Source organism: Lissotriton helveticus, chromosome 11 (assembly GCF_964261635.1).
Source record: "Lissotriton helveticus chromosome 11, aLisHel1.1, whole genome shotgun sequence".
Lineage (NCBI taxonomy): Eukaryota > Metazoa > Chordata > Amphibia > Caudata > Salamandridae > Lissotriton > Lissotriton helveticus.
The window spans coordinates 59,530,392-59,557,555 of NC_136072.1; the positions used below are offsets into that span (position 1 = coordinate 59,530,392).

Sequence of the window (27,164 nt, forward strand, 5' to 3'; positions counted from 1 at the left end):
CAGCCGCTGCCTTTTGCTCTTCTCGCAAACGGAGTGTATCAGCACGCAGTTTAACCAAATGCCTAATTAAGTCAGCCACCTGAGAGGAGAGAAAAAGACCATCACGCAACTGCTTACAATCCATTGCTATATCATCAGTCTCTAACTCTGTGGATTGTTTCCTAAACCGTTCAATTACGTCTATGGCAAATACTTCAGCATAATATACTTGTTCCCTGTCTTGCCATTTTTCTACATCCTGTAAAATTTCGGGAGCGGAAAGAGTATTAGGAGCAACTTTACGAGCAGCAGATCTAAGTTCAGCCGCACGCTCAGCGGTCAACATACTGGTCTCTCGTGCAGAATCAGATCCTAACTTATCCTGATCAGTAGAAGGATCATCACCATCAGAGTCAGTAGGAGCAGAAGGAAAAGGATATGGAGGACGATCCAACAGAATTGAATCATCCTGTGGTTTAATAAGGAGGGGTTAGAGGGAGCGCCAAAGAGATTATTGGCCATTTACCTGCAAATGGCGCTTCCTATTCTCCCTCTCCTTTATTTCCTGCATTTCTATATTTTCTTTATTTTTAAGTTCCAGTGCTTTCACGTGAACGCTTTTGTGTTGTTCTTTTTCTATCCAAGTTGGTCCCTTCTCACTCTCCCACATTCGACTCCTTGGTTTCAAGCCGCCCACAGCCGACCGCAGGCGCTAGGAAGGAGCGACGCGCAAGGAAGACGCCGATACAGCTGGCTCTTGGCTCCCGGCTTTGAGCTCTGAGCCTGAGCTTGCCGCCCCGACAGCAGGGGCCCCCGCTTTGTGTTTTCACGGGTGGCCGATCGCAGGGAAAACTAAGCACCGGAGCTGACGTGCCGCGGTGGAGGTGGTAGCGGTCGGCTCACGGCCGCTTCCGCGGCGGCCCTCAGAGGCGCTTTCACAGCCGCCGTCCTTGCTGCCTTTTTTTTGCTGCTTTTGTCGCCCTGCTTTGCGTCTTTGACCGGTGCTTCAGTACCCGGGAGGTGCTGCCGGCCGCCGCGGAATCCTCCGCAGAAGCCTCGCAAAGCCCCAGAAAAGCTCCTGCGTGCATCCTGTTGCCGCTGCACCTGGGAGGAGCTGCACCTGGGAGGAACTGCACCTGGGAGGAACTGCCGGCCACTGGCGCCGCAGAAGTTCTGTAGAACCTGCGTAAAAAGTATCAGAAAAGCTCCCGCTTGTATTCTGCCACCACCATTGCTGGGACGGGCAGCGGTAGCATCAGGCGGCAAGGCACAAGCTACAAAACAGCTGGAATTGGTACCTGCGCCCCACAACTACAGCAACAGTAACAGCCCCTCCTTGTCCCCCATTTCTCCTGTATTCTCAAGTTCACGTTTTGCGGTTTCCCGATTGCCGTTGTCGATTGCTGTTGTGAGGAGCAGAGGAGGCCAGGCTGCAACCGGGTGTCAGCGCTGAGCTCAGCCGAGCGCTGGGAAAACAACACCCGCAGCCTGTTAAGGTACCAAAGGAAACTCACCGCAAGGATAGCCGTGGAAGCCACGGAACAGCAAAGGAGCGTCAGAGGAGCCGGAGAGCCGGTGAGCCCAGCGGCGTACAGAGCACGGAGCTGGCCAGTGGGCGGGCACGTGAAAATCTAGGCTGAGCCCTGAGCTCCGAGCCCCTGCTCCTGCTCCTGCTTCTGCGAGAACCTCGAGAGAGAGAGAGAGAGGCAACCGTAGGGGCGCATAGCACACGACCCCGGCCCTGGCACACGGCAGGCAACAGGCGGCAGGCAGGACATTACGGGCAATCACGCATCACTCATAGCCTACGGCACGGCATCCACAGGCTTGAGGTATGGGGTGAGGAGGTAATCACGGAGGGCGTAGCCACTGTCACCTGTCACAGGCACCTATAGAATCTGGTGCACCCGGAGGTCATCAGCTCTGCTCCTGTGTGGGGGCCTGCGAGGGGGCCCGCTCGAAGAGCTTTAAGCGGTGGAGTAGCGAGCGGGGCCAGGAAAGGGGGATCGAGAGGTTCTGAGAGATTCGGTCCCTGCAGCTTCGCTTCCCCTACACCGTACCACCTCGACGTGCTCTGCTAAGCTACAGCCTGTGAGTGCGCTTCCTCCCGAGTGTTGTGCTTCTCATGCCCCCACGCGCCGACTGCCAGGCACCAGCCACCAGGCACTGCCATAAAGGGGAAGTATTATCCGAATTTCAAAACTCATCTAGCGGGGATCAAGAAACTGCAGGAGACGTGGGCACAGCAGCTCCGCAGCCCCAGAGGCTCGTGTAGGGGTGAGCCGGGTGAGCTGGGAGTGGAGCAGCATCTGCGCCCTGTGCAGACCCATTGACACCACCAAGTGAAGTGAGCAGAGGGACTGAGGGACCGACAGCGGGTCTAGACAGTTGTCAGACACCTGGGCTGGTTCTGCCCCCCCCCCGAGTGCCCCTCATTCACCCTAGCCGTGTGTCTCTGTGAGTCGAAACCAACCTTCAGTAACTAGCTTCAGCTTCCAGCCATGAGGTCCGGAAAAGTGAGAAGGTCCATTACAAAACCAGTATCAAAACGGAAAAAGGGGGCCACAAGAGACGACGGAGCCACTCTATTACCTACAGACAAAGACCTCTGTAATACAAGGACTCTTAAGGAATATGACCACCCGAACGATACCAACTCCGCCAATGAAACCGGCAATGACACGGGCTGCCTTTGGTTCACCGGCCTGGAAGCCAGTAAAGACAACAACTTAAAAATCGCAACGGGCCCATACAAAGTAACAAAACCAAGTAACCAATCAAAAGGAGCAAAAAGAGACAGAACCGAAGATCTCATAACCATCGATGGAGAACCAGCAAGGAAAACTTCATACTCCTACCAACCAAAAATCTACACGAAATTTGCGTTCTTAAAACATCCAGGAGCTGCAATTTATACAGACAACGGAAATCTAGAGGGCCTACCAACTCCACTGGAGCCAGGGAAAATAGAACATCTACCAGTCCAAGAACAAAAAATATCAGCTACAGAAAAAACACCAAAAGTCACATAGCGGACATTCATACCGCTAATAATCACACAGCACCAACTGATAGCAGCTTAACAATTGACAACGAAGAAGATGGAACAGCATACCCAGCAGCATACCGGCGAGTGGAGTTCAGTAGCCAACCAGACACCGAACTGACAAGCCCTCAAGGCCTACAGACACAGCTCAGGAGTAAAAAAATAGAAAGCTCCCCAGACAAGGACACAACACTCAGTGGGCCAAGCATAGACAGAGCATTAGATGCCTCTATCATTTTAGAACATCATGACCCACAGGACTGGGGGGTCCATTTAACCGGACCGCGGGGGCAAAAACTTCAGAGCGTACGGGACGAAAGGATAGCAACACCACGACAAAACAACAGCCTTTCACCGTCGCTGAAGAGCGCACAAGACGGCCCTTATATGGCACCAAACGAGCAGATCGACACAGCCGCTTCAACACACCAAAAAATCGGCAAAGGGAGAATCCACATACCATAGATAGTGACATGTCCTTCCTTGCAACACAGGAGTGGCAAGACCTGGTAGCGGCTTACAACCTAAAACCTACCACAACCCCAAGCGCCAGGAGACCAGAGAGCGAAAGTAAAAGCTCGTTCATTACCTTCTGGGCAAATCTATTAAACACAATACAACTTTCTGCAGCAGCCTTACAATACCAATCAGAGAAACTAGACATGCAGCTAACAGTACTGCAAACACTGGCCGAATTCACTTCAGGGATCGAGAAGAAACTGGGCGATTTAAACGGCTTAATAAAAAGGGGACAGGAAGCAGCAGAACTTTCTGCTATAGAAAGAACAGAATGCGACTGCTCCCCAATAATAAATAAACTATCAACACTACCAACTATGCTAGAGAACCTTCTGGTCAACCTGAAGCCAATCACACCACCGGTTTTGACAGACACGGCCAAGGAGGGAACCATCGCCAGTGACTCCCTAATACGCAGAACCCTAATAAAACCAGAGAACGGGTTGCTCCAAAACAAGAAGACCTGTTCCCTCAATGCCGGGCAACCATCAAAAAACGCACTTCCTATTCTCTCACCTCAAGAAGAATCCAACACAGAGGTGTCTACAAACTCACGAACCCGTCGGAAACAAAAAAGGAAGGGCAGGAACAGGAAAATGACAGCCACTGCCCATGAACAGGAGGGGCAGCCGGCAGAATCCCACAGCCAAGCGGAACAAGAGCAGACGGAGGAACCGCCAAACCAGGCCGAGCAGACACCGCTCCTGGATAAAAGACCTCCAACCACAAGGACCCATACTAAACTTAAAATCCCGAGAGCAACGGAACCATTAGAGGCAGCAACAGAACTCCCTGGGCACGAGGATGGAAGAAAAGCACTAGGCTCACACCAGCAGGAAAAATTCGACCAAGAGTCCGACCTACGCAGCACAATAAGGAGCCACTTCGACAGCTGGCCAAGGGCCACGCCACAAAATGCGAGTCAGCCGGCCTTGGAGCAGGAATTGGAACAACCCAAAATAAGTGTAACCTCAGCCATAATTGACATCAACAATGATCAATCCCTCACCGGGCCATCTATCCCGAACAAACCACTGCCCGAATACCCAGAGCCACTCCATCAAAGAAGACAAACATACTAATATTCACTCCTGAGTATAAATCTAAGGGCCGCATGGACATTTTGAACAGAGGAAACATATTAAAATTAATTACATCGATCAAGGGTCTGGAAGGTATTATCTCAACCGACCTACTTCTAATCGAATTCCAACCTGCACTCGACCAGACCAAACCAGAAACGACAAAGACAACATGGGCGTCTAACGATCTGGTCGACCGGATTTTAGGAGAACTTGACAAATTCGCTCACTGGGGAATAAGACTGGAACTAGGTAGAAAGCCAGCCTACCCAACACCGCTTTTAAAGGAGAGTGAAAAAGAACACCCGCTCAAAGCTACATCAATTCTAAAAGGAGCTCTCAGTCAGTCGCCAGGACGCCAAGGGAGGTCATCATATATCAAAACGGCAATAACGAAATCAACAGTTCCTAATCTGGATATAATACAGCGTACAATAACAAACAGAGGTGGGCAATGACAAGGTTCCCCCGCCCAGCCCTCAACACTCACAACATTGAACAACCTCAGAATATGTATTTGGAATATCAATGGCCTGACTGATAAATTGGACGATCATGAAACACTAAAATACCTGAAGACATTTGACTTGATACTACTGCAAGAAACCTGGGAAGAAGCTGAGATAGCCCTTGAAGGCTACATGACACAAATCGTCCCAGCTACCAGGACCTCCCCCTTCGGCCATAGCTCAGGCGGATTGACGATCTTTGCCTCAATCCTCACAGTAGGATCAATGAAGGAAATAAAGATTAAAACCATTGCCCCCAACGTCACACAGGCGGCTGTCATAACTATCAACACCAGAAAGCAGTGCCACCGCCTCGTAATAATCAACTCTTACATACACCCGAAGTGCAGACGGAAAGGTGCAAGAGAGCTGGTCAAAGAGATAGCAAGAATCTTGGACGAGGGGGAAGTTGAAAATCTAATCTTGGCAGGAGACTTTAATCTCTTTCTTTTTGGAAGCGCAACGGACGAAGAACTGGTACACGAACTTAACAGAGCCTAGGGAATACCAACTCAGGCACGACCACCTTCAACTAAACAAACCAAGTGTTCGAACCAACGTCTAAAAGAATTAGAGCAATTAAATCTAAGGGCGCTGAACGGCCGGTACAAAGAAGACACCCCGCCAGCATCAACCTACCACACGGCAACAAGTTCCTCCTACCTAGACTATACATTTGCAACTCTCCCTCTATTTGACATCATCAAATCATTTAGCTTGGTGTTAGTGATCAAAGCGACCATCTACCACAAGAAATCGTACTAAGGATAATCAGAGAGAACCCCACGGAAGTCAGGGCATGCTCTACGTCCGAATATACATCAGACTTCAAACGCATAAAATACCAACAAGATAACATCGAAGAACTGTCTTCAAACGTGAAGGAGCTCTTGGTTCAGGGCAATTTGGCTGTAAACCCAATAGAGGCCTGGGAGTGGTATACAAAGACTCTCGGGATCAAATATGCAACAAAACCAAGGCTATCCAAATGCAAACTTCCCAAGTCTGCATCGAGAAAGACAAACACGCTGGAGATAAAAAGACTTAAACGGAACATAAAGCAAACTTTGAACCAACTCCGCACACAGCCTAAAAAAGAGCCTTTGCAGGACGCTCTACGCGGTTTAAAAGCAAGCCTAAGAAAGGTAACTTGGGAAATCAAAAGACAGGCGAACGATGAACTTTGGGCAAAAATAAAGTACGACTCGAAACTAAAAAACAGCGCTAAATTTTGGCAAACAATTCACAGTTTGCAGCGGCCAGGCCATCAAGGAATAAACTCATACATATCAGAGGCAGCTTGGGCTGAGTATTTGCACAATCACTTTAACCTAACCGACGAAGCTAACCCCATAGCCCTGTTAACACAAGAAACAGAGAATAAAAAGAAGGACAACGAAAAAGGGAAGAAAGAGCAAGGGTCTGGAAACCCCACGGAAAGTACAATGGGAAAAAATTACCGTAAGAAGAACGACGGGGCAATAACCACGCCACACCAACAAGTTTCATAGGGGAAAAAATCAACATAACAGTGGATCGGATAAAAACGCAAATAAAGAAGGGGAAATCGGAAGGTGCACCAGGGCCAAATGGGATACCGCCAATAATATTTAAACACGATATCGATTTCTGGAGTAGCACACTAGCACCCCTCTTTGTGGGCATACAGGAATTAGAAACCTGCCCGGAATCCTGGCAAGGATCAACCATAAGCCCAATTTACAAGCAGGGAGACAGGAGTGATCCTTCCAATTATCGGTTGATCGCTCTACTGGACATAGAAGCGAAGTATTATGCTGGCATTTTATTGAATGAATTGACATCTTGGGCGGCGTCAAAACACATAATCCCGGCAAATCAAACAGGGTTTTGCAGAGGACAAGGAACTACCACCAATCTCATGGCGCTAACTTTGCTGACAGACGCGGCCAAAGCAGGAAAGAGCTCGCTGTTTCTATGTTTTATCAATTACAGCTCAGCCTTCGATCATGTGGACCGAGGCAAACTTTGGCGAAAGCTTGAAAAATGGGGGATACCGCAACCCCTCCTGAAGCAGCTAATTTTACTTCATACCAACACCTGGGTCAAGATTAAGCTGGGAGACGGGCCGCACCTCTCCAGGCGTATTAACACCTTCAAAGGATTGAAGCAAGGGTGCGTCCTAGCCCCTACCTTGTTTAATCTTTTTCTGGCAGATCTCCCAGGGGAACTGGACAGCACAAAATCGCATGCCCCACGGTTGGGAGACATCACACTGTCCAATCTCCTCAATGCTGACGACCTGGTACTAATAAGTCGTACTCCCACTGGCCTTCAGCATCTTCTAAACACCACCAGCTCATTTTCACAGCGCAATGGATTAAAAATCAACCTAAAGAAAACAAAAACTATGGCTGTGAACTATAAGAAGGTCAGAAAAAATATCTGGTACTTGGACGGACGCAAACTGGACCATGTAGCGTGCTACAAATACCTGGGAGTCCTAGTAGACAGCAGAGGCTCGTCTAAAACTCAATTAGAGACATTACATCGAAAAGGCACCATGACCTATCTCGCAATGATCCCCTTAAAGAAAATATTGCCAGACTATACGCTCGACCCGCTTCTCCAAGTACTGAGAGCTCGCCTTCAACCGACGCTAACATACGGGAGTGAGACAACTCTCAGAAAAGACGCACTTACCCTCGACAAAGTGATCAATAAAACGTACAGAACCATCTTTCGGCTACCTAGCCACGTATCTCCTGCCCATATCAGTCTGGAGTTCGGGGTTCAAAAACAGACAGTGGAAAGAAGGGGCAGCTTCATAAAATGTTGGCACAAGATCAGAAACGCAGAGCAGGGCACCTTAAGTGCCCACCTCTATATCGAGCTGCAGCGACGAGAACGATCTTATGCAAGGAAGTATTTGACAGAATCATAAGAAAGACTTGAACTGACTAACCTCTGGAATACTCCAGTAGATCACAAAAGTTTTAAAAAGCTAGTAACAAAGGTTACAAAAATAACATCGCTATTAGAAGACAAGGAAACTCTAGCAAAAAGGGCACATGGATGGACAGTCCTAAACGATTACAAAATATTAAAGACCCAAGCGTACATGGACCATGGATTCAAACAGAAGACCAAAGAAAAATTTCTAAAGCTGCGTCTCGGTATAGTACCAATTCGCCCTCATTTGGCCCCATGGAAAAGGAATCAGGATGATAAAACCTGCCGACTCTGCAATGCAGGACCTGAAGATCTAATCCATATAATTTGTATCTGCCCAACCTTAATGGACAAAAGGAGATCCTTACTTCGCGTAATATGGAACCAGAAGGGCATTAGAACTTGCAGACAGGCAGTTACACTATGTTTTAACCCGCAGGAGACCCAATTGAACTGCCGATTTATAAAATTCTTTGACGTCGTGGCCGAGAGAATTAAGCAGACACAAAAGGAGGAAACTGAGTAACAGACAGACAGTGCCTCTGAGTATAAAACATTGGGTCCACAGCTCCAACTAACAATATTAAAAATGTAAATTGTAACATGATCTTTACATAATTTTAATTTCCACCAATTCATTTTTTATTCTTGATACATACTTCTTTTAAAGCTGTGCATCTTAAATTGTGAGTTTTTATTAACTGTGCAATAAAAATTATCTTATCTTATCTTATCGTACGAAGTCAGACATGTCTTGTCTACTTTTACGTTTAAACATACTTTGTTCAACAAACTGAATCTTTTTAAGATCAAATGACCCATGTAAAGCCCATCACAACACAGGATACTTACTATTATATGTATTCCATAACGTGCTGTACATTATAGAAGAAATACCATTTTTAATATACATGTCCCTATTAGGCGTCCTCTCGGGAGGAGCCAACTGATTCTTCTCTAAATTCACGTCAGTACCATTACAGCAGCAACACATTCCACGAAGTGTGCTTAAAACAGGCATGTCCAAGAGTATTTTAAGATATACAACACTAAATAGCAGTGGCACTTTAACACAAAATGTGCCGTTACATATAATTCACAAATGAGAGAAAATTCTCCGCATTACCTGCCTATATAAATTGCAACTCGACAGCCAGTAAAAGGAATGAGGATGACAGCGATGGGAGACTAGGGTCCTGGAGCGGGATGTTTTTCACAACTGCCAGCACGGGGTCTGTGTCTTCCCAGAACGGTGAACAACCTTTACAACGAAACTTTTACAACGCACTACCATTACAACGCGGTCATTACAACGCAAACTATTACAACACATTGCTCTGGGGGGCGCTCTAGGATAGGGAATAGGTTAATTTACTATCCAACAACCTTCCCTAGTGTCCACGGGGACTGGAGTTGGAATAGTAAATTAAACTATTCACTATCCAGCACCCAAAAGCACTATGCGTTGTAATGGACTGCGTTGTAATACTTGCATTGTAAAGGCATGCGATGTATATGCATGCGTTGTAATGTCATACATCCTTCCCAGAACTAAATGCCTCACCCAGGAGACTGGCGCTTGTTGGTGACAGGGCACTGTTGACGCCAACGCTGAAGTGGTGAGGTCAGTCTTGGCATACCTAGCTTTATGCATCGATCCCCTTCAACCTCTGGGTTTGAATTGAACTCATTTTTGCTGCCTATTATTTAAGTCCATGACATTTCCTGCCTCCAGTCCGGTTTATTTTCATCTGTGGTATTAATCTTTACAAGTTGAACTGAATTATGTTTTTGCATTCCATCTTGGATCACGTCATATCAAGCAGCACTATGGGATATGTAGTCTTATGCGCAGACTCAGAGGCTGACATTTATGTCGATAGTTCACACATGGAGTGTGACCTGCCTCGAGGTGCGGATGCCAGCAATGTGTTTCCCTGCTTGCTTGATTATTAATCTGATATCGTGTGAACTGGTAACATCGTATCAGTTTTCAGCATTCTCATCACAGATGTACGGTGACATGAGAACGGTGTTTATTTTATCGGGGCTATTAATCCTTTGGGATTCGAAGCGGACTTGATTTGGACTAATGTGTAAAATAGCAGCATTGTTCTTTTAATATTTTCATTTATGTTCGTTTTTATTTAAAAGTGACATATGAGATAAGATCTGGCGGCACGGCATTTAATATCCATAACATTCCCACTTGTGGCAGATAACACTATTCAAATAGGCGTCTTCCACGGTGCAATGAATGTATTTCATCTTATGCATACGTTGGTTTACCTTCCCCAGTGTTAATACTCTATTGTAGAGAGCATACAATCATGGTGGGTGGATAATGTATGATGCATATTTATGAGTCTGTTATTTATGTCTACACTTACCTTAAGTGGGAAGGGCTATATATATGATGTGAATAATGACGCCAAACAGATTGAAAAAGGCTTTTTGAAAGCCGAAACGCGTATCTCTTATCTCAGGGGTTGAGGGTGGACTTGAGAAATAAATATTTGCCACATCTTGATTACCACGTGTCCGTGCCTTCGTCCATGGAGTTTTCTGAGGAAGCTGGATTGTTTGTTCATATAAATATATATAAATATATATATATATATATATATATATATATATATATATATATATATATATATATATATATATATATATACATATATATATATATATATATATATATATATATATATATATATATATATATATATTAATACATATATATATATATCCTTTATATTCTCATGTATTGACCAATTTTCATTTCCATATCACTGTATTTCACTATATCACTTTGTATTTCTCTATATTACGTTTTATATCTCACGTTATATCACTTTATATCTCACGTCATATCCCTTTATATCTCACGTTATATCACTTCATATCTCACGTTATATCACTTTATATCTCACTGTTATATCACATTATATCTCACTGTTGTATCTCACGTTTATATCACTTTATATCTCACGTTTTGCAGCCGGCGCACTTTCCTCACTGTCTCACAAATGACCTTACCGAGCTTAGGTCTCCAGATTCCAACTGCCAAGTTCTGAATTGACCAAATGGTCTCTGCACGGAGAACACCAGAAGAGATCTTGGTCAAGGACTGGCACCACCGGAGGGTCAGATCAGGAAAAAGAGAGGAAAAAATGCCATGATTGCCAAGACGCAGCTCTCCTTGGGCACCGATCGTCCGCAGCGAGATTCTAATCCTCCGTTTCGACCACTCCTTCGGACATCCGAGTCCCCGATGAGCCCCACTTAGTTGGGCGCCAATTTGTAGAAGTTGGCCTCAGCCAGGCCTACCAGTGCTAGGGGTTTGCCGTTCTCTGCACGCAAGTCCTCAAACAAGTAAATAGAAGTTGGCATGGAAGCTGAAAGGTTAAATAAAAGATTTATTAAAACCTCATGAGGTGGAACTACATTCACACAACACCCTTCAGTAGTGTATGAAGTAGCACAAGGAGTAGAAGAACCATGGGTCTTTTATACCCACATAGGGGCTCAATGAGGGCGGTACAAGCACACATAGGAGAATTACATACATAGATGGTGATACAGAAATGCACAGTCAACAGTAAAGGAGGAGCTAGCAGTTGCTGACTCCGGTAGCAACAACCTGACAGTTAAAGACTAAAAAGATATGTATGGACAGTTACAGATTCCTCTGTGCAAGTGCAGAGTAGCAGAGTCTAAGTATAGCTTTTCCTTTAAACAGAGCACCAGGGTAAACAACAGAGAAGAAGAAAACAGCATGTGATAAGCACATAGCAGACAAAATGGCTGCCGGAAACAAGATGGCTTCAGCTAAATGCTAAGACCGATCGCTGTCAATTCTCCACACTTCCTTAACCCCTTCGGTGCTCATGACGGAACGGTTCCGTCATGAGCGTCGGTTGGCCTGTGCTCATGACGGAACCGTTCCGTCATGAGTCCATAAGCCCAATAGAACGTTCAGCACAGCGCACAAATTTGCGCCGCGCTGAAGAGGTTAAGGACTGCATCTAACAAAGAATATGGTGGAAATCTCTAGGTATAAGGAGGGATAGTATCCTTGGGGTGTCTATAATCAGCAGCAGCGGGGAGTGGTCTGAGTATGTACGGGGAGGATCTTACACGTACGAATATTTGGAAGCAGTTGCCTGTTAGCAAACCAGTAATCGATTCTAGTGTGTATATCAAGGTATGCACCATAGTGTGTAAACCCCCCTTTATCTGAGTACCGTTAGCCATTGCACAAGTCGAAACGCACAAGTGCGCTTTCCATTGCCCTAGCCAACTCCGATATGCGTCTCTCCGGGCCTCCCAATATGTCCAGTGTTGGGTCTCTAAGTCGGTTAAAATCCCCACCCCAGAGGGTTGTCCACCCGTCTGGAGGCCTACAGTGTCAATTTTCTGTAACAGTCTGGGTTGTTGTAATTCGAGCCATAAACATTAACCAATAGAAAATCCAGACCCTTCCCTCTGCACCTTGTGATTGCAAACCGGCCCTCCACGTCCGTCTCTAAAGGCTCCAGTGGCAGTGCCGTCTTAGGTTTCAACCATGACAAAACCCCTTGTGCATGTGTAGTAAATCTTGCTGCATGAATATTGCCATTTAGCCCCCTAATGTGCAACATAGGGCTGTCCAGTGGTATGTGTGTTTCCTGCAACAGTGCAATGTCGATGTTGTGCCCTGACAAATAATTCAAGATCTTACAAATTTTCCTGTGGTCGTTAAGGCCACGCACGTTCCATGTGAGCACGCTTCCTGTATCTATGCCTGTGCCCCTGCGGGGCCTATCTGTACCTGTCATGGAGTAGTTCTACGTATGTCCGCTGAACGTCCTGTACTATCATCAAAATGTGGGTGTGATGGTGTGCAAAAGAATCTGAAATAAACAGTGTAAGTCTCAATACCTTCCCACCCCCCACCCACACCAGGCTGTGCCCAACTCTGACTGTGCGACAAACCCCCACCCAACCTCCCCCAACAATTAGCTTTTTCACATATGCAGATTTGAATAGGCTAACTTCAGGATCCAAACCCCCCTCCCCTTGTTAAACTCAAACAGTGTGATTCATACGAGGGCAGATGTTAGTGCCAGGTAAGTACATATGCTGCAGCTAAACTTAGGTCCAACTCCGATCCACTGCCGAGAGCAAGTTAGCTTCTGCAGCAGGAACAACCCCCACAACTTAATCAAAGACTCAATGCAGCGTTACCGCCGAGGTCCCCCCTCCCCCACCAAATAAGTCGATGCCTACTTGTGGTCTGCAGCAAGGGGAGGCACCGGCCCAGAAACCACTACTCAATAAAGTGGCCCCCCACATGTTAGGTCTTCACCCAACTCTCAGGCTAAGCTGGCTACCCCTACTATGTGGTCTGCTTCACTGGATCCTCAGCAATGCCAATCGCAGTCTTGCTCATCTAGGCTGCCACCGACGGCCCCTTCCAGCACTTCTCTCTCCGGGTTAGAGCGCATCTCTGTGGCCCACTCTTTCAAAGCTTTTTGCAAGGTCTTAGGGACAGTGGAAATCCGTGAGTGGTCATTTCTGTTTACACACAGTCTGGCAGGGTATAGCATGGCAGAGTCTATGTTCTGGTCTCTCATCTGGCGTTTCAACGGAGCAAACTGCGTGCTTCTTGGACACGAGCTGTAAAGTCTGGATATAGGAAGATGGTGGATCCCTCGTACTGCAGCGTTTGCTTGGTCCGTGCAGTCGCGAACGCCAAGTCCCGGTCCCGAGTCCCTGCCTCTATAGTTCAACAGTTGAGCTATTATGGGTCTAGGAGTTGCCCCAGGAGGAAAGCGAGGGCCCAACAATGGGTGCGCTCTCTCCACCACGAACGTATTGGAAAATGCATTATTGCCCAGAAGCGTGGTCAGTAGCTTCTCAACAAACTTCTCCATGTTGCCCGTTGGTGTCGATTCAAGGATCCCCGTGATCCGGATGTTGTTGCGGTGCGAGTGCGCTTCCAAGTCTTCAGCTTCGCCTTGTAGGACCTGGAGGACCCTACCCATTTCCTTATGGTCTGTGTCCAAGGACGTCTGTACTTCTTGTTTGTCTAATCTCTCAGACATCCTGTCCATACGATATGAGAGCGCATCAATTTTAGTGCCAAACCTGCCAGGCTGCCTTGCAAGGTTTTTTCCATCATGACCAACATAGAGTGTAAGTCACCTTCCAGCTCTTCTGACGGTGGGTCCAGTGTGGGATCTTCCTCCAGGTCAGCAGGGCGGATTCCAGGCCGTTAGATTCACACAGCAAATCTCCTAAAATGTAGTTCACAAAGTCTCACAACACAGAGCTTGTATAGGTGAGCAGGCATGCAGATCCCCAATCCCGTCAGCTCCCCCGCCACAGTCAGGCCATCAGAGCGCTACAGATCAAGTGGGGTGCAGGACAGCCGCTGCAGTGTGCCAATATCGTACTGTTTTACATCGCAATGCCTCCCAGGTAAGTGCGAGCACAATGCTATGTCCGCATCTAGTTCGTATTAGCGCAGCAATTCTGAGCGGGGATGCTGTCCTTAATCTGGTGTCCAACTTTCCAGGTCCTTTGCACCATCCCCTGGTTCAGTACAAAATGGCCGACTATCGATACTAGGCCGCACCTGGACGTGACTCACACTTGTGGTTGTTCGGGAGGGCCACCGAGCTAACTGAGGGCAGGTATGTCATACTGCATCCGCGCTGCTCCTACCGCGATTCAGCCTCGGGCTCACCGTAACGTTCAGGCCAACTGCGACACCCTATCCGTCAGCTGCACAGTTATGCCTATGTAGTCGGCCATAATTACATTCCCATAGACGTTGGGAAGGACGCTGTACCTTGGATAGAGTCTCATGGGCTGGGCTCAATTCTCGGTCGCTGGGCACTCGCCGGTCGCAGTTCCCCGGGCAGCGGTAGAGGCACGGCAATTCAGGCTCAAGCGCGCCTCCGTTCTACGCCTGTCTACGCCCGTCTCTCCTCACCACAGGACGGCGCTTAGTGTAGGATACAGGCCATAGCCTCCAACTTCCCACTAACGGTCGTAACGGAGGAGCAGAGGGTTCGGGAGCGGCTCTACCTGTTGCCAGTCGGTCCCCGACACGGTGCAGCGGGAATGCAGGGCTACCAGGTCCTACAAACACAGGATAATTGCCGGAAATTGTGGCAGCTTCAAGCGGCCATCTTGCAGTGTGCAAGCTCCGCCCCTCCAAGGTATTCATACAAAAATTAACTGAAGAATAAAGTGTAAAAATTACAAGTTCTGTATTCCCATTGTTTGATTAACTTCAGCTCTTAACTAACAAACCAACTGAGCTTTTAAAGGGCATACCTTTTTAAGGTCTAAATTCAGCACCTATGGGTGTATTATGCAAAGTGTCAGAGTGTGCAACAGCTATGAGCGCCTGCTTTGCCCACCCTGGGGGCACTTTGGTATTACAGAAAAGTCAGCTGACGCTTCTGCTACCCTTTCTGTAATCCAAATATTGCTGGAGCACATATAGAGACAGCGCTATCACTAGAGGGTGTTCCTTCGTTTTCATGGGGGAGTGGCTCCATGCAAATTAGGGAATCCTATTGCCTCTGTGCCGTATTATAGATATGTGCGCAGAGGCAAAGAAGCTGTCAGGAGGAACACTGACAGCGCGCCACCTAAAATGTGGCGCATTATCAGTGCGCACCCTGATGGCAGCCCTCTAGAGGGGAAAAAGGGATGCAGTCCCTGCAAGGGGATCTTTAAAGCAGCTCCATATTTCAGATGATTGCCCTGCTCCCAGGGCAGCTAAACTTTTGGGCTGCCGAGGGGGCTACACATGCAAATTATTACGGTGCACTCAACTTCTTAACATCAAATGCACCTTTTGATAGGTGCCCTTCACACTAACAAGGAGAGTGAGCCGCATTCTATATTACCGCCCCTGGTCACTTCTGTGAGTAACACATTTTCCTCCGTAACATGGGAGTGGGCCCCAAACCTCGGCAAGCTTAGGACTCACTTCAGTTCTTACAGCATCAAACTGCAACCACAGCCCCAAAAGGTCAACCAGACCCTATTGATAGAGAAAGTGTCACAGCTGTCCAAAGGAAGTGAAAGGCAATAAATGCAGCAATTTACAGAACAAAAAAGCTGAATAAATTCATCATCATTCACTGATTATATTTATATCATCCTTCCTTCCTTTTTTAAAATTCTTATCCACTACTAATTTGTTCCATTCCACTTTTCAGTGGGAAATACTGCTCTTTCCAATCATTCCTTATTGTAGGGTTATTGAATCTGCCCATCCGTCAGATTTCTCAAGTCTTTCGTCCCTTTCATTCTTCTGGATAAAAGAATCTATTAATCTCACCATAACTACTGCAAGCATGATCACTCATCCACATTCATTATGCTTCCATGTCAGAGTTTATAATATACCCTTACCTAATTTATCTAACCCAATGTTATCCGTACCTATGATAAAATGAAATCTGTGTAATTTATTTATGCAAATCAACATACTAATTTCCGTCAATTTGATTTTATGACTAAGACTAGACTGCTTTACATTATTAATCAGTTGCCCAAGTTATGATGTCTTCACAATACGCTGTTTCAATATTTCACATTTGCTGAATTTGCATATTAATATTCCATTCAGGACTCTCATGATGTCACCTCTACATTTAATGAGCATAACATGGTCCGGCTTGCAGCTGATTTTTTTGGAGCTGGGACAGAGACCACCACCACCACCCTACGCTGGGCACTCCTTTACATGGTGAAATACCCAGAAATACAAGGTGAGGTCTAGGATGGGTACTGCAAAAAGCATTTTATACCCTACGTGGTATTAATTCAGAAGTTTAATGAATGGGCATGTTCAGCAGATTAACACATGCAATTAAAGAATTATATTTGGGGTGCATTATATTCCACTAAGAGATGAATGTTTATTTACAGATCAAAAAAAGCACCATTTGCAGAAGGTCCTACAGTCAATGACAGTAATTCACCAAAATGCCATGGGTAGCAAAAGTGAAGTTACACAGGGACATATTTAAAAAACCCTATTGCCATCACAGCTTCACTTTCACTGATAATTAACGTGGTTTAATGCTGCCTTGTAAATAATGCACCTTTTCACACTGTGTTTAGCGTGAAAGTGGAGGGCAATGGGCGTTCCACCGCAACACCCATTGATTTTGATGCTGCCCCCTATTTAGAAGGGTGATGTAAATAGGAAGAAGAGCCAAGATGTAGTCCGGGGAAAACCTGGTCTTAAACAGGCAAAATTAGGAGAAATGCGTGTTTTTGCTGTTTCCAAGTGTACTACCTTTTGCAGCACATATAGAAACAGAAAAAAGCCTATGAAATGCAGGGCTATAATTTAAAAAGAAACCCGTTTTACAACGTGTGTGCAGCATCAAGCAGCAAGCAGCAAGTTACAAAACAGCATTTAAAGATTGTTTATTTGCAAGAAGGGGGACCATCCTGCCCATAAACAATCTTCCCCTCAACACAGGCACCCTTGCGCTATGGCGTTATGGTGCAAAGGTGTCTGTGTTGGTGCTAGGCAGCTTAGTTTAGCTTCAGCGCAGGTAGAAACGCAGGGCTGCACCATATTCTAGTAAAAATGGTGCAGCCCTGCATTTCTAAAGTGACGAAGCTTGTCGTTACACTTCTTGGCTTAACAACATTCTTCACCACTTCACTGTAAATATGCCCCCTAACCTTAATAAACCCTCTATTCTTATCACTATTTGTGATTTCACGTTACCTTTGACCACGTTAACACCCCAGAAAGAGATGTAATTGATCTTTGACACTTGTGAAATCATACAAATTTCATGCAAGCTGTACACAAAGTAAAAAAAGTGCACAATTATTAAATCAAAAAAATTTATAATAATAAAAGTTGTTAAAAAGTTGAAAAGTTATATTTAATTTCATAATAACATATACCTAGGGTGTAGCCTCCATATGTAAGGTCATTTCCCATCAGCCTGACAAACCAACAGTTGTTGCTTCATAAATGACTACAGAGACTTTTCTCTTTTGTCTCACTGGTTCATACACTATCAACTGTCTCTACGATCTGATGCATGGACTAATTTAAGGGGACTGTTGTTGTACGTATTTAAGAAAACATTAATCACAGTGTGATTTAGTATTGAAAAACCTATGCTTAAATAAATCGCTTTATGTATTGCTTACACCTGACTTTAAATACAGTTCAGACTAATCTTTCAAACAATTGGTGTAATGAGTAAAAATTATTCCTTCAGGATTTTCTCCTAATATTCTAACTATACGTCAGATGCAGTGCACCCATAGGTCAGCTGCATATTCATGCTTTTCAAACATCCAAACTTCAGACCCGATTCACAAACTGCACTTTGTGGTTCTTTTTTGTAGTGTAGAGTAGTAATACTACAACACTTACTACAATATGCTATTCACAAACTTTTGTAGTAACCAACCCTTTTCACTTATACTTTTGTAGTAAATTACAATATTATACTAAGGCCAGCACTACAAAGGACCAGCCACTGGTATAGCAACACACTCCCAAAATAAAGGAGGTAGAGAGTTCAAATAAAACCCATTCGAGAAGAATGTTAAATTAAATTAGATTATTTAAAATAGCTAGAAATATAAATTAATTCCAAACATAGGGGTCGATAACGATGGCGTACGGAAGGCCAACCGCCGTCCTGGAGTAGGCGGAAAATGCCTTTTTACAGTCCGCCAGCCGCGGCCAGTCCGTCTGCCATATTAGGATGGGAAGCACTGTCAAATGTCCGTACGCCACGGAAGAGCACCCACCGCCGCGGAAATACACCCGACCCCGCGGCAGACGTAACCAATCCAGAGACACCGCCGTACGGAATGACGTCTCCGACCGTCCTCTAAATCACGATGGCGGAAAACACACATCAAATCGCTGCGGAAAAACAACCTGCCTGAACACGGCAGATTCACCACAGTGGAGAGGCAAAACATTGCAGAGATACCCACCACAGGCAGATCGCCGTCATGGACCCAGCACTACACGCATTCCCTATACTCTTCGTGCTTCACCACCAGCAAGTCATGGACCATCGCCGACGACGACGCAGGTACGCCAGCACACCAATTGCTGTCGGAAGGGGAGTACCTTCCGGGGCCGTGACGTGGGGAGGGTCATGTTGGGGAAACAGCATTTTCGATACCACCAATATATCAACAATGCAAGGAGACAACCAGGAATGACAAAGACAAACCACTACACATGATTCACTTGCTTTACTGCACATAATAGGGGTATAATCCTAGAGTAGTCAAGAGCATGGGCACTGAGTAGAACTAAGCAGGTACATCAGAGGCAGCACATGAGAGGGCACAATGCAGTATCAGAATAGCAACATGGCAGTGTTCATAATAGAGCAGGTACATCTGAGGCAGCACATGAGAGGGGCTAAGTGCATCAACAGTCCATGGCAAGGCACAGGTACATCAGAGGCAGCACATGAGAGGGGCTAAGTGCATCAACAGTCCATGGCACAGAGCAGGTACATCTGAGGCAGCACATGAGAGGGGCTAAGTGCATCAACAGTGCATGGCACAGAACAGGTACATCAGAGGCAGCACACGAGAGGGGCTAAGTGCATCAACAGTCCATGGCACAGAGCAGGAAACATCAGAGGCAGCACACGAGAGGGGCTAAGCACATCAACAGTCCATGGCAAGGCACAGGTACATGGAAGGCAGCACATGAGAGGGGCTAAGTGCATCAACGGTCCATGGCAAGGCACAGGTACATCAGAGGCAGCACATGAGAGGGCACAATGCAGTATCAGAACAGCAACAGGGCAGTGTCCATAACAGAGCAGGTACATCAGAGGCAGCACATGAGAGGGCAAAATGCAGCATCAGAACAGCAACAGGGTAGTGTCCATAACAGAGCAGGTACATCAGAGGCAGCACATGAGAGGGCACAATGCAGCATCAGAACAGCAACAGGGCAGTGTTCATAATAGAGCAGGTACATCTGAGGCAGCACATGAGAGGGGCTGAGTGCATCAACAGTCCATGGCAAGGCACAGGTACATCAGAGGCAGCACATGAGAGGGGCTAAGTGCATCAACAGTCCATGGCAAGGCACAGGTACATCAGAGGCAGTACATGAGAGGGGCTAAGTGCATCAACAGTCCATGGCAAGGCACAGTTACATCAGAGGCAGCACATGAGAGGGCACAATGCAGCATCAGAACAGCAACAGGGCAGTGTCCATAACAGAGCAGGTGCATCAGAGGCAGCACATGAGAGGGGATAAGTGCATCAACGGTCCATGGCACAGAGAAGGTACATCTGAGGCAGCACGTGAGAGGGTCTAAGTGCATCAACAGTCCATGGCACAGAGCAGGTACATCAGAGGCAGCACAGGAGAGGGGCTAAGTGCATCAACAGTCCATGGCACAGAGCAGGTACATCAGAGGCAGCACATGAGAGGGGCTAAGTGCATCAACAGTACATGGCAAGGCACAGGTACATCAGAGGCAGCACATGAGAGGGGCTAAGTGCATCAACAGTCCATGGCAAGGCACAGGTACATCAGAGGCAGCACATGAGAGGGCACAATGCAGCATCAGAACAGCAACAGGGCAGTGTCCATAACAGAGCAGGTACATCAGAGGCAGCACATGAGAGGGCACAATGCAGCATCAGAACAGCAACAGGGCAGTGTTCATAATAGAGCAGGTACATCTGAGGCAGCACATGAGAGGGGCTAAGTGCATCAACAGTCCATGGCACAGAACAGGTACATCAGAGGCAGCACATGAGAGGGGATACGTGTATCAACAGTCCATGGCAAGGCACAGGTACATCAGAGGCAGCACATGAGAGGGGCTAAGTGCATCAACAGTCCATGGCACAGAACAGGTACATCAGAGGCAGCACATGAGAGGGGCCAAGTGCATCAACAGTCCATGGCAAGGCACATGTACATCAGAGGCAGCACATGAGAGGGGCTAAGTGCATCGACAGTCCATGGCAAGGCACAAGTACATCAGAGGCAGCACGTGAGAGGGGCCAAGTGCATCAACAGTCCATGGCACAGAGCAGGTACATCTGAGGCAGCACATGAGAGGGGCTAAGTGCATCAACCGTCCATGGCACAGAACAGGTACATCAGAGGCAGCACATGAGAGGGGATAAGTGTATCAACAGTCCATGGCAAGGCACAGGTACATCAGAGGCAGCACATGAGAGGGGCTAAGTGCATCAACAGTCCATGACACAGAGCAGTAAACATCAGAGGCAGCACACGAGAGGGGCTAAGTACATCAACAGTCCATGGCAAGGCATAGGTACATCAGAGGCAGCACATGAGAGGGGCTAAGTGCATCAACAGTCCATGGCAAGGCACAGGTACATCAGAGGCAGCACATGAGAGGGCACAATGCAGCATCAGAACAGCAACAGGGCAGTGTCCATAACAGAGCAGGTGCATCAGAGGCAGCACATGAGAGGGCACAGTGCAGCATAAGAACAGCAACAGGGCAGTGTCCATAACAGAGCAGGTGCATCAGAGGCAGCACATGAGAGGGCACAATGCAGCATCAGAACAGCAACAGGGCAGTGTTCATAATAGAGCAGGTACATCTGAGGCAGCACATGAGAGGGGATAAGTGTATCAACAGTCCATGGCACAGAGCAGGTACATCAGAGGCAGCACATGAGAGGGGCTAAGTGCATCAACAGTCCATGGCAAGGCACAGGTACATCAGAGGCAGCACATGAGAGGGGCTAAGTGCATCAACAGTCCATGGCACAGAACAGGTACATCAGAGGCAGCACATGAGAGGGGCCAAGTGCATCAACAGTCCATGGCAAGGCACATGTACATCAGAGGCAGCACATGAGAGGGGCTAAGTGCATCAACAGTCCATGGCAAGGCACAAGTACATCAGAGGCAGCACGTGAGAGGGGCCAAGTGCATCAACAGTCCATGGCACAGAGCAGGTACATCTGAGGCAGCACATGAGAGGGGCTAAGTGCATCAACAGTCCATGGCACAGAACAGGTACATCAGAGGCAGCACATGAGAGGGGCTAAGTGCATCAACAGTCCATGACACAGAGCAGTAAACATCAGAGGCAGCACATGAGAGGGGCTAAGTGCATCAACAGTCCATGGCAAGGCACAGGTACATCAGAGGCAGCACATGAGAAGGGCTAAGTGCATCAACAGTCCATGACACAGAGCAGTAAACATCAGAGGCAGCACACGAGAGGGGCTAAGTACATCAACAGTCCATGGCAAGGCATAGGTACATCAGAGGCAGCACATGAGAGGGGCTAAGTGCATCAACAGTCCATGGCAAGGCACAGGTACATCAGAGGCAGCACATGAGAGGGCACAATGCAGCATCAGAACAGCAACAGGGCAGTGTCCATAACAGAGCAGGTGCATCAGAGGCAGCACATGAGAGGGCACAGTGCAGCATCAGAACAGCAACAGGGCAGTGTCCATAACAGAGCAGGTGCATCAGAGGCAGCACATGAGAGGGCACAATGCAGCATCAGAACAGCAACAGGGCAGTGTTCATAATAGAGCAGGTACATCTGAGGCAGCACATGAGAGGGGCAAGGTGCATCAGCAGTCCATGGCACAGAGCAGGTACATCAGAGGCAGCACATGAGAGGGGCTAAGTGCATCAACAGTCCATGGCACGGCACAGGTACATCAGAGGCAGCACATGAGAGGGGCTACGTGCATCAACAGTCCATGGCAAGGCACAGGTACATCAGAGGCAGCGCATGAGAGGGCACAATGCAGCATCAGAACAGCAACAGGGCAGTGTTCATAATAGAGCAGGTACATCTGAGGCAGCACATGAGAGGGGCCAAGTGCATCAACAGTCCATGGCAAGGCACAAGTACATCAGAGGCAGCACATGAGAGGGGCTAAGTGCATCAACAGTCCATGGCACAGAGCAGGTACATCTGAGGCAGCACATGAGAGGGGCTAAGTGCATCAACAGTCCATGGCACAGAGCAGGTACATCTGAGGCAGCACATGAGAGGGGCTAAGTGCATCAACAGTCCATGGCACAGAACATGTACATCAGAGGCAGCACATGAGAGGGGATAAGTGCATCAACAGTCCATGGCAAGGCACAGGTACATCAGAGGCAGCACATGAGAGGGGCTAAGTGCATCAACAGTCCATTGCACAGAGCAGGTACATCAGAGGCAGCACATGAGAGGGGCTAAGTGCATCAACAGTCCATGGCAAGGCACAGGTACATCAGAGGCAGTACATGAGAGGGGCTAAGTGCATCAACAGTCCATGGCAAGGCACAGTTACATCAGAGGCAGCACATGAGAGGGCACAATGCAGCATCAGAACAGCAACAGGGCAGTGTCCATAACAGAGCAGGTACATCAGAGGCAGCACATGAGAGGGCACAATGCAGCATCAGAACAGCAACAGGGCAGTGTCCATAAAAGAGCAGGTACATCAGAGGTAGCACATGAGAGGGGCTAAGTGCATCAACGGTCCATGGCACAGAGAAGGTACATCTGAGGCAGCACGTGAGAGGGTCTAAGTGCATCAACAGTCCATGGCACAGAGCAGGTACATCAGAGGCAGCACATGAGAGGGGCTAAGTGCATCAACAGTCCATGCCACAGAGCAGGTACATCAGATGCAGCACATGAGAGGGGCTAAGTGCATCAACAGTACATGGCAAGGCACAGGTACATCAGAGGCAGCACATGAGAGGGGCTAAGTGCATCAACAGTCCATGGCAAGGCACAGGTACATCAGAGGCAGCACATGAGAGGGCACAATGCAGCATCAGAACAGCAACAGGGCAGTGTCCATAACAGAGCAGGTACATCAGAGGCAGCACATGAGAGGGCACAATGCAGCATCAGAACAGCAACAGGGCAGTGTTCATAATAGAGCAGGTACATCTGAGGCAGCACAAGAGAGGGGCTAAGTGCATCAACAGTCCATGGCAAGGCACAAGTACATCAGAGGCAGCACGTGAGAGGGGCCAAGTGCATCAACAGTCCATGGCACAGAGCAGGTACATCAGAGGCAGCACATGAGAGGGGCTAAGTGCATCAACAGTCCATGGCACAGAGCAGGTACATCTGAGGCAGCACATGAGAGGGGCTAAGTGCATCAACAGTCCATGGCACAGAACAGGTACATCAGAGGCAGCACATGAGAGGGGATAAGTGTATCAACAGTCCATGGCAAGGCACAAGTACATCAGAGGCAGCACGTGAGAGGGGCCAAGTGCATCAACAGTCCATGGCACAGAGCAGGTACATCAGAGGCAGCACATGAGAGGGGCTAAGTGCATCAACAGTCCATGGCACAGAGCAGGTACATCTGAGGCAGCACATGAGAGGGGCTAAGTGCATCAACAGTCCATGGCACAGAACAGGTACATCAGAGGCAGCACATGAGAGGGGATAAGTGTATCAACAGTCCATGGCAAGGCACAGGTACATCGGAGGCAGCACATGAGAGAGGCTAAGTGCATCAACAGTCCATGGCACAGAGCAGGTACATCTGAGGCAGCACATAAGAGGGGCTAAGTGCATCAACAGTCCATGGCACAGAACAGGTACATCAGAGGCAGCACATGAGAGGGGCTAAGTGCATCAACAGTCCATGACACAGAGCAGTAAACATCAGAGGCAGCACACGAGAGGGGCTAAGTACATCAACAGTCCATGGCAAGGCACAGGTACATCGGAGGCAGCACATGAGAGGGGCTAAGTGCATCAACAGTCCATGGCAAGGCACAGGTACATCAGAGGCAGCACATGAGAGGGCACAATGCAGCATCAGAACAGCAACAGGGCAGTGTCCATAACAGAGCAGGTGCATCAGAGGCAGCACATGAGAGGGGCTGAGTGCATCAACAGTCCATGGCAAGGCACAGGTACATGGGAGGCAGCACATGAGAGGGGCTAAGTGCATCAACGGTCCATGGCAAGGCACAGGTACATCAGAGGCAGCACATGAGAGGGCACAATGCAGCATCAGAACAGCACCAGGGCAGTGTCCATAACAGAGCAGGTGCATCAGAGGCAGCACATGAGAGGGGCTAAGTGCATCAACAGTCCATGGCAAGGCACAGGTACATCAGAGGCAGTACATGAGAGGGGCTAAGTGCATCAACAGTCCATGGCAAGGCACAGGTACATCAGAGGCAGCACATGAGAGGGCACAATGCAGCATCAGAACAGCAACAGGGCAGTGTCCATAACAGAGCAGGTGCATCAGAGGCAGCACATGAGAGGGCACAGTGCAGCATCAGAACAGCAACAGGGCAGTGTCCATAAAAGAGCAGGTACATCAGAGGCAGCACATGAGAGGGCAAAATGCAGCATCAGAACAGCAACAGGGCAGTGTTCATAATAGAGCAGGTACATCTGAGGCAGCACATGAGAGGGGCAAGGTGCATCAGCAGTCCATGGCACAGAGCAGGTACATCAGAGGCAGCACATGAGAGGGGCTAAGTGCATCAACAGTCCATGGCACGGCACAGGTACATCAGAGGCAGCACATGAGAGGGGCTACGTGCATCAACAGTCCATGGCAAGGCACAGGTACATCAGAGGCAGCGCATGAGAGGGCACAATGCAGCATCAGAAGAGCAACAGGGCAGTGTTCATAATAGAGCAGGTACATCTGAGGCAGCACATGAGAGGGGCCAAGTGCATCAACAGTCCATGGCAAGGCACAAGTACATCAGAGGCAGCACATGAGAGGGGCTAAGTGCATCAACAGTCCATGGCACAGAGCAGGTACATCAGAGGCAGCACATGAGAGGGGCTAAGTGCATCAACAGTCCATGGCACAGAACAGGTACATCAGAGGCAGCACATGAGAGGGGATAAGTGCATCAACAGTCCATGGCAAGGCACAGGTACATCAGAGGCAGCACATGAGAGGGGCTAAGTCCATCAACAGTCCATGGCAAGGCACAGGTACATCAGAGGCAGCACATGAGAGGGGCAAGTGCATCAACAGTCCATGGCAAGGCACAGGTACATCAGAGGAAGCACATGAGAGGGGCTAAGTGCATCAACAGTCCATGGCACAGAACAGGTACATCAGAGGCAGCACATGAGAGGGGATAAGTGCATCAACAGTCCATGGCAAGGCACAGGTACATCAGAGGCAGCACATGAGAGGGGCTAAATCCATCAACAGTCCATGGCAAGGCACAGGTACATCAGAGGCAGCACATGAGAGGGGCTAAGTGCATCAACAGTCCATGGCACAGAACAGGTACATCAGAGGCAGCACATGAGAGGGGATAAGTGCATCAACAGTCCATGGCAAGGCACAGGTACATCAGAGGCAGCACATGAGAGGGGCTAAGTCCATCAACAGTCCATGGCAAGGCACAGGTACATCAGAGGCAGCACATGAGAGGGGCTAAGTGCATCAACAGTCCATGGCAAGGCACAGGTACATCAGAGGCAGCACATGAGAGGGGCTAAGTGCATCAACAGTCCATGGCACAGAGCAGGTACATCTGAGGCAGCATATGAGAGGGGCTAAGTGCATCAACAGTCGATGGCACAGAACAGGTACATCAGAGGCAGCACATGAGACGGCACAATGCAGCATCAAAACAGCAACAGGGCAGTGTCCATAACAGAGCAGGTACATCAGAGGCAGCATATGAGAGGGGCTAAGTGCACCAACAGTCCATGGCAAGGCACATAGCAGGTACATCAGAGGCAGCACATGAGAGGGCACAATGCAGCATCAGAACAGCAAAAGGGCAGTGTCCATAACAGAGCAGGTACATCAGAGGCAACACAAGTACGTGGGTCAAGAGCCCCGTCCCATGGACATTAATAATGCAAGGGTGGTTACAATGGACAATCTAGACACCAAGTCAAATGACATCTGAGTGATGGGAGCTACACCTCACAGCACAGAATCTGGTGGACTGCTTGACCTAGTCGCCCCGGACACACTGCCAGCACCAGAAACAGGAGTGTGAGACACAGCCACAGTTCTAGTGACTGACACATGAGCCATAGACCCAGACACACTGCCAGCACCAGAAACAGGAGTGTGAGACACAGC

At 48.0% G+C, this 27,164-nt stretch overlaps 1 protein-coding gene across 2 annotated transcripts in view; it reads left to right on the forward strand.

Annotated features, from left to right (window-relative positions):
- LOC144791753 (cytochrome P450 2J6-like) overlaps positions 1-27,164 on the forward strand; it is a 323,619-nt gene that overhangs the window by 252,866 nt on the left and 43,589 nt on the right. For both annotated transcript variants that reach the window (XR_013602460.1, XM_078666523.1), the window contains exon 6: positions 16,705-16,846. Coding sequence is in view for 1 of the 2 variants with exons in the window: in XM_078666523.1 (XP_078522649.1) it covers positions 16,705-16,846 (142 nt within the window). In the remaining variant the exon portion in view is untranslated. The remainder of the gene's footprint in view (positions 1-16,704; positions 16,847-27,164) is intronic.